The 15,073-nt window shown below is 37.3% G+C and overlaps 1 protein-coding gene across 4 annotated transcripts in view; it reads right to left on the bottom strand.

Moving 5' to 3' along the window:
• The window catches only part of PPP1R13B (protein phosphatase 1 regulatory subunit 13B), a 77,679-nt gene that overhangs the window by 21,388 nt on the left and 41,218 nt on the right, over positions 1-15,073 (bottom strand). Inside the window, exon 1 of one of the 4 annotated variants that reach the window (XM_076345531.1) lies at positions 1,593-1,687. The exons of the other annotated variants lie outside the window; for them this stretch is intronic. Within the exon in view, the coding sequence (XP_076201646.1) occupies positions 1,593-1,631 (39 nt within the window). The 5' untranslated portion in view covers positions 1,632-1,687. Of the gene's footprint in view, positions 1-1,592; positions 1,688-15,073 lie in introns of those variants that run through there. 4 annotated transcript variants of the gene reach the window in all.

Here is a 15,073-nt window from a genome sequence, read left to right on the forward strand (position 1 = left end):
ACAATGAGCCAGATTTGGAAACTAACTTTTAAAGTTCTGCATCTTAGATGCATGATATAGACATGTCAGACTGAAATTTGTAGAGAAAGTTATTGTCCCTCTTTGAACATTTCCTACTGAATAAATTATGGAACGAAATTGTAATTCTTACTGGATACTACAACTGAAACTCCTCTTACTAGTCAACAATAATGAAAACTATTTATGGTAGAGAAGTGATTAAAAAAAAAAAAATCTATGTATTTATTTACAGCTATGGCTATACAGAATAATGGAACTAGAACAAAAGGTAAAAGCCACCCGAAACACTAATTCTCTATTTCAACACTTTGTTAGTGAACACAGTAGTTAAAAAAAAAAAAATTTAAAAAAAATTGAACTTAGTAGTGTGTACTTTTTTGATTAGCATGACTTACGACAGACAAAAGTCCTTCACAATATTCTTTAAGGCCAAATAACTTGCATGCACTTGCGGCCACCAGCGAATAAATCAAACAGACATTTTATTATTAATTACACACTGAAAGGCACTAATTGGGTAAGAAAGTAAAGAAGCTTTTCCAAGTGCCATCCACAAACCAAAACGTGCTCACTTGAGACAAGAAAATAACATAGAAAAACCAGATGCTGCTCCCAGAACATTTTCAGGCTCTGCTGACTTCCTTTGGCATGACCTTCCACCAGAAAAGCCTAAACCTCTACATCTGCTTCTGCTGGACTCTGTAGGTAATTCTTAAAAGGGGCTCAGAATGGCTTGAAGGCTTCCCTCTGGATCACTGATTTTAAAAGTAAAAAAGGTGGGGGGTGAATTGATAGAGCATATATGTATTGAGAAAATACTGTTTCAAAAATACACAACTTGCATCAGACTATGCAAAGTCTTCCCAATGCTTCCCTCCTTTCTGCTCTGATCATCAGTTTAAGTTAACAACATTGACAGCTCATTCTATTTCCAGTAGTAATTTTCAGTATAACACTGTCCAAGAAATAGAGATATATTTTATTCTGCTAAGATATCTTGTTAAAAATATATCCAGAATCAAAAAATGGTATCTGTATAGGGGTTGTGCATATTTCAAGGTAAAAAAGCCATTTCGCCGAGTGAAAATTACAGATTTTCTAAATGAAAAATGTAACCCGGAATGCACAATGACAATAAGAAATTGGTTTGTAAAAGCACCAAAACCAAAAAAACCAGCTTGATCCAAAAGCTCAGAATTTTTACTGCTTTAAATAAATATATTTAAAAGTATATCTTATAATGCCTGAAAAAAAAGCACTGCATTATTTTTATTATGTAAAATATAGAAGATTAATTAAGATGAATGCAAATACGAGCTTCTCCTTGAAGAAGCTATTAACTATTGTAAAATGTTCCATTTAGAAAGTGTAATGGCTAAAAACCTTTTATACATGGCAATGCACAAGAACATGGAAAACAGTGATAATTAACCATTTAAACATAAACGCTCTATGAGAAATCTTTTAACATTTACCTCCCTGAATACCAATAAGTGTCCCTTTCACTTAAAATAACTAGACTACACTTAGGAAAGAAAAGAAGAGGCAGCTGAGGAAACAAAGTTTTAAACCTGTAACTTCACTCGCAGCTTGTTCTTTTTCATCCACATGGCAAAAGCAGTAAACAGACCAAGCAGAATTCCTCTTCGACATCAAATCAATTATTTTCAGATAGACTGTTGCTGATTTCAGGTCTCCAAAACAGGACAGCATCATTTTTGAAATGGCATGAAAAACACTGAATCTTTCTCTTGCCGTGATCTAGTTGAATCAATTCGTTTAGAGCATTTCGTATTAGCTGAGTCTGCTTGTAATAATCTGTATGCAAACACCACCACTGAAAAAAGCCAGTCCCGGTCCTTCTTCAGAACCCCAGGTTATACAAGGCAAAGAGAGCGCTACATTTTCTCAGTTCTTTAATGAGGTTGTTGGTTTCTTGGATTCTTAAATTTGTGCTGTTCATACTAGTTATTAACAATGTCATCCATGAAGTCACTCACCTCTCATAACAAACGTGAGCCTATCACATTTAAGGTCCAGACCTCCTTTCTCCTGCAGCAAGAGAAACCTACCTCCTGCAGAACTGCCTTCTGAAGGAGGTACTAAAAAGCCACTACAAATATCTACTCCTCCAGATTCCACAGATTCATTTGCTACATGGTGATACATCAAAGCAGACAGTTTTGCTGAATTGTAAATTTCTTCTCATTGATTCACAGAAGCATTTACACATAGAGATGAACTCCTAAATAAAATGCTATAGAACAAACACTGCACTATTACGCGCTAAGGAAGTAGTATGTATCTCATACAGACAAGAATACTTTACACCTATATTCCCTGATTTCTCAATATTGACAAGAATCTTAAAAAAATTGTATTTATTTTGTTTAGCATGCACTTTAAAAGGTCACGATGAGAGACAGAATTTGTAATGAACTGGAGTTTCAGCTTCTGACATTACCCTCCTACTACAGACTAATATTTTACCATTTGATGATTAATATTTTTGAGACAGGTAAGATGAATGGTACAGTAGTAATTAAATAGTTTGGGAACCAGTTTACAAGCTTCCTCAAAACAAGTCATACCTTAGGCATTTAATTAAGAAAAGGAACCTCCTTTAATATTTAATTCTACACATTAGTCTTGTCACTCTGAAAATTCATTTTCTTGTTCCTCCTTCCTTTCTTTCTACCCTCACACTATGCTGTCCTGTCTATCATCACAAACTCCGCAGTCTACATGCTTCTGAGCTATTATGAAATGGCTTACTCATTGGCAACCCACAACAGTAAATGAAAAATTGCACCTGAACTCAAAAGTATTTCTTTGACAAGCAAAGCGTACTGTAGTCAAGACATGTAAGCAATAAGGGCAGATCCCAGTGGGTTTTTGCCTTTACTCCCATCAGAAAACTATCTTTTAAGAGGAATCTAATTAGGACAATATTAAAATAAAAAACCCATGAGACTGATCTTTTGAAATAGATTATTTTTTTAAAAGATGATAATTAGGATGTGGTTTGATTTTATGCATTTCTTTGCCTCCATGTCTAAGCCACAAAGATAATTATTTTGGATCATTTTCTAAGTTTGCACTAGTAAGAACAGAAAGTTACTTTGAAAATAACAACAAAACATTTACCAAATCCACACCCAAGACTGTTAGGATTTCAGAAATAAGAGCTTTAAAGGAAAACAACAAATATTCAAAAGCTTTTCAGGCCACCATAACGACTGGCAATCTCATGTTTAGGTTCAGCAACACTTAGCCACTCAAATAGCCAGTGTAAAGCATAATGTAACCAATTAATTGAAAAAGAAAACCAGAGCAGTACAAGAATTTACCAATCATTTCCTGCACGCTACCTCTTCAGACCTTTTTCTAGGTTTGCAAGAGCCACCATGTCATTAACTTCCCTTATCTATTCCTTCCCTCTTTTTAAGATAGGTGTTCACACCCATCTCCCACACAATTCTTCAGTTCCCTTCCCAACACTCTGCACTAGAAAGTGTAGGGTTCAAGTACCTCAAGCCTCCTGAAACTGGCCAAGCTCCACCTTCTCCTATGTGTATGCTTGTACAATGAACTCTTTCTCATGTTTTCTAGTCTTTTTACTATCACTTAACCTCCATCACCTCTATCCTTACTCCCTCATTTACTACTTCTCTTTTAGTACTTCGGTTCACCCTTCTCTCTTGTCACCGTCAGAGATGATTCTGAGGTTAACCCACCAATTGCCAAGGTCCAACATAACCTAGATAAAATGTAATCAACCAGCATGCAGGGAGGTGAGAAAGTCTGCATATCGGCTTCTGCCTGGGAGCCCAGAATGGCTGGTCTCAGCTTCTGCCTGGGAGCCCAGAATGGCTGGTTCTGACTCTGGCCATCAAAAGGGCTACCCAGAAAGTTTTTCTGCTTGTATCCGACTACTTTCAACCACCTATTAATTTACTGACAAGCAAATACAGAGCAGCTACTAAAGATAATGCTGCATATATCCCACCCGCAAACCAGCTACACTGTTTATTCTTTACATAGGCTGCCACTCTAAAATTGTAGTACAGATGAGGAACGTTTTGGCCAAATGGCCTTTTTTAGCTTAAAAAAAAAAAAAAAAGCAGCAATCCTTCTCTGAAGTCCTCCATACCCCCCTCCCAAAAACGTCTGTGATGGTAAAGGTAACCATATCCTCAACCAGAATAAATGTGAAAGAAAACACTCTTTATCAAGGTTGGGACAACACCTGCATATCAAAGGCTAGAGATAGTGGGGTGGGGACACCCCCCACCCACCACCACCCCCAAAAACAAAACCCCAACCCCTGCAAAAAACACAGACAGAGGACAAGATCAGTACTGAATTAGAGGCAGAAACTACAATAGAGAGTGAAAAAAAAATCCAAGAATCAACTCCTTTGACCTCATGATTTAAAGAATTTACTCCCCCATGTGAGATTCATTAATAAAGCATACAACTTTTGCCATGGCAAAAAGAAAACATCATCTTCACCAGCCTAATAGGAGAGGACAGCAAAGGCCAGAAAGGTACCACAAGTTGCTCCTGAGAAGGCTTAAAATGCCTACATAGAAATGCAAAGTAAATACTCTTGTTTTTACTGCACATACTGAAAGACTCAGTTTTCCATAACCTATAGCAGTTTTAAGTCGCTGTTCCTTCCTAGGGCAAATGAGGGAATACAAAACTTACCTCCAGACTAGAAGTTTACCTTTGTAGAGCTGTCAAACCCCAGAAATCTATATAGGTACATGACAAACACAGAACTGACAGGTCTGGGACTAGGTATACGAATACGTGGACAAAGCAAGTGAAGTATATTACATAAACGAGCATTTTCCCAGAACAAAGCAAACTGACAATCATAAAATGAATGGGGGTGGGTCGGAGCGCTCCCCAGGCAATGAATTCCAGACTGGTATCAGGGTTCTGACAATTCTCAGCCTCCCCAAACCAGGGCGCTCTCACCTCAGTGGGCCATCCCTGCAGTTTCCTCTTCTGTGCCGCATTTACAGCAAAGAGCTACAGCTCTGGCTGCACAACTACCAATTGCCAGAGCAGGAAAGAAAGAACAGCTTGCTTTGCCTCCTGCATCTAGCAAAAGATTTCCTAATTCTCCCATGCTAACTTGGACACAAGCAGCAGAAGCCCATCAGTCACACGTAACTTTTCTGCCTTAAGCTTCATTCAAGGTAACATAGTTTAGGGGATTCTTTAACTAGCCCAGTTGGCAACAAAGTTTTAAAGGCTGCTGATAAGAATAGCCAGCACACCCTTTGGGTACCTGTCCTCAGCACAACAGTAGTGACGGGGAAAACAGATGGAAGTTATGGGAGGTTATTATACCAGTTCTGTATCAAATAGGTCTTACATGAAATGTATGTGGCCTCCTTATGCTATCTGAGGACTATGAGAGGAGAACACAGGATGGAGCATCTGCTGAAGATTATTGATTCTGACCTCCTTACATTTCTGAAACATATTGACCCTATATATCACCAAATTTAAGAATTCTAATAGATTTTGACCACATTTTCCATAAAATCTGATCCTAGTGCCATGCACAACGAAGACAACTTGAAAATCTTGTGTGAAAACTCGTATGTAACGCTATAAAAAGACAAAAGAAAATACCTGGTTTTATTTAAACTAAAATAGTTTTTGCTGATCTCAGCATGGATGACATTATTTCCAGTTTAATGGCTTTATCCACAGCTCTGCCTTGCATTTTTTTAATTGGGTCAGAAATATGCCGATAGCAGAAATCCATTTTAAAGAATCCAATGACTATAGCACGTGCCTTTTTTAGCTTAATCGAAATGAACAAGCTAATTAAACCCAGAAAAGGCAACCAGAATATTGGGAATTAAAGGAAAATATACCTAGCATGTGCTGTCTCCTGATAATCAAATTATCTTGAAATTAACATTACAAATGGAATCTGATAACTTTACTCAGAAATTTATAATAAAAATGTTATTTGTGAAAATAAATACATTACCAGTTTCTTAGAATAAACACGCTTCAACTGTATCACAATTTGCTGAAAAAATCTCACATTATCATATTTGATAAAATCTTAACATCTCATAAACTACACTGCCTTGTTAGCAATTCCTCCAACTTGCTGATGCTAATAAGTCACTCTATATAATAAAATGTTTAAAATCTATTCAGCATAAGCCACAGACTCCAGATTTCCTGTTTTCCCATACTGCTTGCTTAGAAGTCTCACAAGTGAGGCTGTCCTCTATTTTGCACAGAACAGCTAAGAAAAGGCAGAACTTGACAAAAATCAAAACAATGTTAAAATAGATTTTCAAAATTAAAGTGGATTTAAGCATATATTGAACACCTGCTACATATGAAATAAACTGCTTTAAGTCACTTCTACAATATAGGAAAATACTATCTGGAACTCGTTTATTTAAAATACTGCTTTCTTCCTTGTCCTTGCAGACACTTTTAACAGCCACAGAAATCTTCAGCATGTTTATCTTAACTTCAGTGTCGGCTAAAATACCCAGTAGCTGATTTGAATGAAAATATCAACCTCATACTCCTAACAAAAGTAAATTATCTTAAAAGAAATTATGCATTCTTATAGAAATCACAGATCAGTTGTGCACAAAGGTTCAGACCTGTTTACAATACCAAACCTTTTACTCAGAGTAATTTTGAGTAATAGACATGTTACAATACATGTTGAAAACACACTGTCCAAGTTCCTTTAAAAATAGTCTTGGAACTGTATTTTCCTGGGTCTCTTAGAAAAGCAACATCTTATTCTGAGAGGATAGCTAAGTATGGTTAAGATGCACTTATCATTAGTCTGAATAACATGTTTAGGATCAAATGTGGATTTATTCTTCCCTTAAGTAGTTGTTTCAATATGAAGTTTTTCTGTGATGTAATATTGTTTATATGAGAACAGTATAATAAAACATTTCCACAACACTGAAAATAAGTACCCTGTAATCGAAAGATATGTTATGAAACTTAGCGTACGACCTGCACTTTCCATAAAACCTAAGTTGTTAAAAGCAAAAGCTGACCATGACATTTTGAAGTAACGAGCTTTTGATAAGGTCTTAAAACTTAAAAATTATAGCAAATGCATCTAACAAAATCTGATTAACTAAGAATTTCAATTCAGAGATAAGGAGTTACAAAACCCAAACTGGTCTGCATTCCGGTCATGTGACAACGAAACCCACAATCACAAACTAAAGTGCAAAAACTACACAGTATTTAAATAACACATCCACTAAAGTGTAAAACTAACAAATTTTCTTGAAAAGGAATTAATTACCTGTTCACTATTTTCCCATGTAACTGTAAGAGTGCACATCTTTATTTTGCAGCACTGCCCATCAGCTGTAAACATCTGTGTTGCTTCAACATGCTTCAACTCCATGTTTCTGTTATTTTCTGTCTATACTAATTGTTTAACTGTTTGCTGTGAACAAGCCAAATCAAAAACTACACATCTGAGTTCCTGCATGGCTTTTTGGCTCAGTGCAATCAATAGGAGGTAGGATATTTTTTAATCTTACTCCGTATGAAATTAAGGTTTCCCCAAATTCTTTATCAATATGAAAAGCTGTCTCTCTGCATTAATCAACAATCAGCTAATGGAAAAGGCTAGTGGATTTTGCCAGCAGTAAAAGACCTAATCACGGCAAGATCAAGCCAGCTGTCAACTACAATCAGCTTGATTCATTACACTTTTCATATTCAATGGAAAATGTTGAGCAATACACATTTCTTTCACAGTTATCAGGTTAAACTGAAAAAATAAGAATAGAGACAATTTAGCTTTAAAAACACATGAAGTATTTGTTCCATCCGTATTTTTGTAGTATTATCAACTCAGTGCAAAAACTGAATACCAAAAAGATCAGGAAAATCATTAAACAGTAAAATTAAATACAAAAAGTAAAGTGACAGAAAACCATACCCCCTGAAATTTAAGAGTTTCTTTATTAAGAGACTGCCTAAGCTAAAAGGCAAACAGTACAGTCAGAATAGATACCACAATCTTATGCAAATGACCTTTCCAGTGTTTGCTATATGGTTTTCCCTACATACTTGAGCTTTTTCTTAAACCTTGCATGCAACAAGATGAATACATGCGCCAGCAATAGAGCTAAAGCATGTGTGTAACAGCATAAATCAAGAAGCTGCAAGCCAAAACCTAGCCCTAAGGATTTTTAAATATTAAACATTAAAGAAAATACTAAACCCCATTAACAATTTCTTATGTATCTAAAAATGATGATACTATGGAAGATAAAAAAACATAAAAAGCTGTAATTTACCTTGTCAAACTCACAAATGACATGCAAGTTCACCTTCTCTTCGTACTTTCTTGAAAGTAATTCAAGCATGATTCAGTGCACTTACACAAGAGATCCATCCAAATGGGTCTCCATAAGGACACTGAAGAACTGTATGTCCAAGCACAATACAGTCAATATTCCAGCTGCATAAAGAACAGGCTTATTTTTAGCAAGCAAGAAAAGGTATGAGCTGTAGAGTAAGATCATGCAGTAAGAATAAGAGAAGAAAAACAAGTTCAACTCCCTTGCTCCTAAATTAGCCAGAGGGACTTTCATTTTCTCCGCTTTGATCTGAGGAAGACTGCAGGGGGAACAAACCTAACAACAATTGGATCTGGAGGCAGCTGTGGAGACAATAGAGAAATAGAAAGGTTCCCTTGCCTGGGAAAAACATATGTGTGGGAAAGAGGTATGCTAGGTGTCCAAAGGCTAGGTGGACAGGAAACTAAATGAACAAGTCAGTGAACATGGAAAGGTGTGTCAGAGAAAGGAGGCCATAGCACTGCACAAGAAAAATTGCAGAGACTGTGGAAAAGATGAGAGGAAACACTAATCTGCAGATGACACAGCTACGTAAAAGAGAGAACTCTAAAGATGGCCTGAAAAGGAATAGTTGGCCTTGTAGAAGAGTCTCCTGCTCAGAACTGAAAGCTGCTCAGAAAGACAGAGCGGCAGTCTAAACTCTCAAGCTTTCACAATTAAGCTCTTAAAGCTCTGCACTGACACAGTGACTTTCATAATCTGTCTCCTGTAAGGAACTACAGAAATAAAGGAAAGGACAAGTCCCATCTTCCTTACAATAACTTAATATTAAAATATTTGGCTTAACTGAGAACAATACTTATGTGACTGCAAAAGGATACAACTGTGACAAAAGGCACTGAAGTTTACAGTGGCAGTGTAAGGACTGTGAAAGCACAGCAGTACTTCATGAAAAATAACAAATGAACTCTAAGTAACGTTTACTTTATGAGCTAATGTGTATAATGTTATGTGTCAGCTGAAGCACTCATTTATTCCAACCTATTCTACCTTCATATAAGGGCCAAGCAACTCAGGATCTCTATGTGCAGTGACAACTGGAGGCAATTCTCCACATGCTTCATTTAGTTAGAAATCTAGGGAGAAGAGTGAATTGTATTGCTTCATGTTCACAATATAAATATATGAAAATAAGTACCATAGTTAGAGGTTAAACAAACATACAGGACTTCTCATCCTCCCCCTTCCATAGACATCTGCAACGAAGTATTGCTGTAAAACTGCAAAGCCATGCCTGAGGAAAAGCAAACTCGGACCTGTAAAAGTGGGAACTAAAGGTGCAGATTGAGTAAATGGTGCAGTTTAGGTCTTTCCTCCTCTGCAAAATGGACAGCCACCAGTTGGCTGTTATGGACTAGAAAACCACATCTTTGTTTCCTGTAACTTGTTGAGCAGAACTATCGTTGATGCCCAGAAGACCAGCAGAACTACAAAGTCTGTATACTGTAAGTGAGTATCTCTCATATCCTGTCGTGGTTTAACCTCAGCCGGCAACTAAACACCACACAGCCGCTCGCTCACTCCCCCCCCAGTGGGATGGGGGAGAGAATCGGAAGGGCAAAAGCGAGAAAACTCATGGGTTGAGATAAAGACAGTTTAATAGGTAAAGCAAAAGCCGCGCACGCAAGCAAAGCAAAACAAGGAATTCTTTCACTACTTCCCATGGGCAGGCAGGTGTTCAGCCATCTCCAGGAAAGCAGGGCTCCATCATGCGTAACAGTTACTTAGGAAGACAAACGCCATCACTCCAAACATCCCACCCTTCCTTCTTCTTCCCCCAGCTTTATATGCTGAGCATGACGTCACATGGTATGGAATGTCCCTTTGGCCAGCTGGGGTCAGCTGTCCTGGCTGTGCCCCCTCCCAGCTTCTTGTGCACCTCCAGCCTTCTCAGTCAGTAGAGCATGGGAAGCTGAAAAGCCCTTGACTAGTATAAACACTACCTAGCAACAACTAAAACATCAGTGTGTTACCAACCTTATTCCCATGCTAAATCGAAAACACAGCACTGTACCAGCTACTAGAAAGGAAATTAACTCTATCCCTGCCGAAACCAGGACATATCCATAGCCATAGACAGATATTTGGGCTCTAGAGTGACAGAGGTGTCCCCGTTTTGGCTGGGATAGAGTTAATTTTCTTCCTAGTAGCTGGTACAGTGCTGTGTTTTGGATTTAGGGTGAGAATAATGTTGATAACACACCGATGTTTTAGTTGTTGCTAAGCGGTGCTTGCACTACTCAAGGACTTCTCAGCTTCTCATGCCCTGCCAGCGAGAAGCTGGGAGGGGGCACAGCCAGGACAGCTGACCCCAACTGGCCGAAGGGATATTCCATACCATGGGACGTCATGCTCAGTACATAAACCGGGGGAAGTTGGCCAGGGGGTGGTGACCGCTGCTCAGGGACTGGCTGGGCATCCGTCGGTGGGTGGTGAGCAATTGCATCGTGCATCACATTTTGTATACTCTTTTATCATTATTATCATTATTATTATTATTATTATTATTAATTATTTTCCCTTCCTTTTCTGCCCTATTAAACTGTCTTTATCTCAACCCATGAATTTTACTTCTTTTTTTTCCCAATTCTCTCCCCCATCCCACTGTGGGGGGTGGGGAGTGAGCGAATGGCTGTGTGGTGTTTAGCTGCCTGAGGGTTAAACCACAACACAGAGATTAAAAATTATGTAAATAAGTGAAGAAGACATGGAGGAAAACAGCCCTTTCGCAATGTTCCAAGTGGGTTCCAAGAGTGTTTCCTGTTCCCAATTAGTCAAACTATCTTTAGACTCCTCAAAACAAATGAAGTCAGATATTAAGAGTTAATATTAGTCATAAACTAATACGATCATAATTAAAATTATAACAGGAAAATGATCACAGATTAAGTGTGATGATACTTATCAAATTATTCTCATAAAATGTAAGTATCTAGTAACTTTGTCCATTATGGATTGAAATATATTTGAAATTGCACAGGACATGTCAAAACACTGTTCGTGACATTCCAAATCCAAGAATGATGTGATTCTGCCTAAAAAGTTTACAAGGGGCCTCAGAGTGAGGCATGAGGTCAGGACCATTTTAATTCCCTACAGCTTTATAGAAGTTCTTTTTAAGAGATCACATAGCTATTGGTCTTGTAGAGATGTTACCGTACATAACTATCCTTTCCTGAGGTGTGAAGAGACTGGGATTTCTAGTCCAGCAAGAATTCAAAAGCTATTTGTATGCATTAAAATTAGCTTTAGACTGTAATCTTTTTTTTCAATTCCTAATTTAATTTTTTTTTCTCTTTAGTTGGATTAGTTTTTCTGTTTTATGAAGAGCAAAATACTGCCAGCTGTCTGGAAAATGCTTCAGACAGAGTTAACGAAGAACTGTATCAGTCTGAGGAGAATCCAAACTCTATTAAGCTGACCCAGGGCTTGAACTAGAAGTCTGGCGGTGCAGAAGGCTGCTGCAGGGGCAGCAAGGCTCCCGTCTCTGACAGGTAAAAATAACTTTAGGTATGTATGTCTTAGACAAGGGAACACACTTGACTGTAAAAGTGGCAGATATAATCATTTTTGTCTCCTTAACAAAAGCAACAAAGTTGCAGCAGAAAATTAGGAAAACTTGGATCTGATTTAATTACCAGGTTTTTTACATGCTCAAAATGTTCCAGGAAGCCTGCAAGAAAATTCCTTCAGAAAATTTTTTTTTCTCTGCAACAGTTAGAATTCCTTTTGCCTAAATTTCTTTTTATCATCTTTTAATGGAATTATTTGCTTAGACTTTGCTATGAGACCCCTGAAAGAATCTAGATTTCCAAGACTGACAAAGTTATTTGTTCATTTAAAACAAATTTGATTAAAACCTGTTGTACGTGAATGGCAGCCTCTTCCAAGTACATTGTTAAATGTAATAAACAGAAAGTACTTAATACTTACAAGCTTATATTAAATCGAATTTGCAGCTAAGGTTTGAAGAACAACTTCTATTCCAGACTAAGCTCTTTATCCTTCAACATTTCAAATGAGAACCTTCGAGCAAGTACATATAATGTATTTCTCTTCTCTTGAGGTTACTACTTCTGTTCAAAATTTAACTTGTTTGACTTTTTCCTCACAATTAGATTTTGTCATATCTTTGCCTGACAGGCTAAGGAAACCTAGAAGTATTTTGCCTGTTCAAGTATACTTGTAAAACCATTCAGCCATCTTTGAAACTTTTTTATCAGACACTTTTTAGAACACATTTAAAAAATTTTAATTGTCATATCATAAGAAATATATGACAAAATGTATATTAGATGTTTAATGCCTTTTTATCTAATCACACTTGTATGGCTCAAATGGTTAAAACTAATGAGCAACATATGATTTTACTGAAGGATTTTAGCACCACATGTAAATCTATCTAAACTCTAAGCGTAAAATTTGACGAGCCATACCACAGGAACTCAAAAGCAGTGTAGCTTTACTACTGCCGCGATGGAATGGGATACAAAGACTGACTGCATCAGATGGCTATCTACTCTCCGTCAGCAACCATATGCTCTCCTAAGTTAAATCAGTACTATTAAAAACTGCTTTGCATGTACTTATATGTAGAAGTTTTAACCTACCTGTTAATGGAATTTCCCTGAGCAATTCCCCCAGCATGAAAGTGTAAGAGTCCCCTGAAGCTAGAACAGTTGGACTACTTGCTGTAAAATTTTTGCTAAAAGCCTGATTTGAGCTGCTTTAACAGTAATAGTGAAGCTCAGTTCTGTTATCTAATCAGCACAAAATTTTAATTCTCAACTTTATCTATCCACCACAGCTTCAAGACTAAGAAAATTTACAGGAGTGTGATTCTCCAGGTTGGGATGATGGTGAAGTTTTCCTCCTCTACATGAGTTTCTTTTACACTAAAGCTAACACAAATTTCATAGTGAGAGATAAAATCAGGTTCCACTTTGTATTTCTTGGCAAAGGCTTCAGTCAAGAAAAAAGCATATTGCTATCAGTCTCTCTAAATCGGGGGAGCAATTTTAATATCAGAAAGAGCAAAAATAAGTTAAAGAGTGAATGGTACAGGAGACCACAAACTGACATTTTATTCTTCCCAAGTAAGTTACCAAGTAGAAAAATAATTTAAACCAAGCAACTACAGCAAACAAGTATTGTTTTCATATACAGACTGTTTTCATTACACTAATCTACTTCTATTCAGTCCAATACACTTTACTTCTATCATGTTCCTGTACCCCATCCTTTTTTCGTCCTGAGCTGCATCTGCTTTCCTGTTTTCTCATCTCCAAGAAACTCCTCGGTTATCTGATTACCTTTTCATTGGAAAACCGTCATCATCCAGTCAGTCCTCTTTCTGGGACCTCCTTTAAGTACATCTCTGATCCACTTTTCCTATTGATGACTGGTAGCTGCACCACGACGGGTGGCTCCCAGTCCCTCTCCTGTCTACCACTGACCCCCAGTGGTTACAACTGTATTTGCTCTGTCTCATTGTTTTCAGACTGCTGCTGCTTCTATGGAATGAAGGTTGGATCATGCTAGGACATCTGGAAGCAAACAAGAATCAGCATTGTATGACCACTGTTTCATGGCCACTGATCACAGAATCAAAGAATAATTTAGGTAGAAAGGAGCCTCTGGAAGTCACCCGGTTCAACAACCCCTGCTCGTAGCAGTTCAGATTGTTTGGGACTTTATTCAACTAGATAGAAATTCCACAGACTCCAGGCAATCTGTTCCAATGTCTGTTAATCTCATTGAGAAAACATTTTTCCCAATATTTAATTAGAATTTCCCGTGTTACAACTTGTGTTCAAATCAAAGTGGCTCAGTTACACATGCAAAAGAAAGGAAGAGGAGGAAGAGGCAGCTATTCTCAGAGAACAGGATCCCCCTTGAGACACTGTCCAATCTCCCCGGCAAAAGGAAATGTTTGGTTATGTAAAAGTCTTATCTGCCCATATCTATACCTTTGTGTAGTGGTGGAAAGAGATCAGGCCCCGATTACAGCATAATTCCACTTCCAAGAAGGATAGTTGTAAACAAAAGCAAACCCCAAAAGGTCAGGAGTAACAGAACTGGTCAATTTACAAAATCTCACACAGTTTTTCCTTTAGACTTTGTTACGCAGAATGCAAAGCTCTCAGATCACTTACAGATAAGTATTCTTTTTACAAGAATGCACGTTTCACTGTTTGAAGTGATGTAGCCTATTCTATTTTTAACATTAAATCTTTATTTTGAAGATAATCTAATGAAACTGAAGTAGTTATATAATGTGATTTTAAGCTAACCATTATTTAAACAATTGCTGATCAAGCACATAGTTTCAAAGAACAAAACAAAAAAAAAATCCTACTGCATATGACAAAATGCCAGTTAACAAAATTATCCAAATTGAATTCCAGACAGATTGCCCATCATTTTTTCCAAGACTATTGATTCAAACATTAAAGCAAACATTCATCTTAAAGTTTTCTATGCATGTCACACTTTCAGCTCTATCCAGTTATTAAGTAAAAATGAATTATTTCATCATTAAAGCAGTACACATAATGAAAATATACCTGAATGCAGAATACTTGGTAAGATTTGAGCTGTCTTCAATGTTCCATTGGTTTGTATTGATTTTAGGGCTAGTCTAACAT

This window comes from Aptenodytes patagonicus, chromosome 7, assembly GCF_965638725.1.
Source record: "Aptenodytes patagonicus chromosome 7, bAptPat1.pri.cur, whole genome shotgun sequence".
NCBI classification, from domain to species: Eukaryota; Metazoa; Chordata; class Aves; order Sphenisciformes; family Spheniscidae; genus Aptenodytes; species Aptenodytes patagonicus.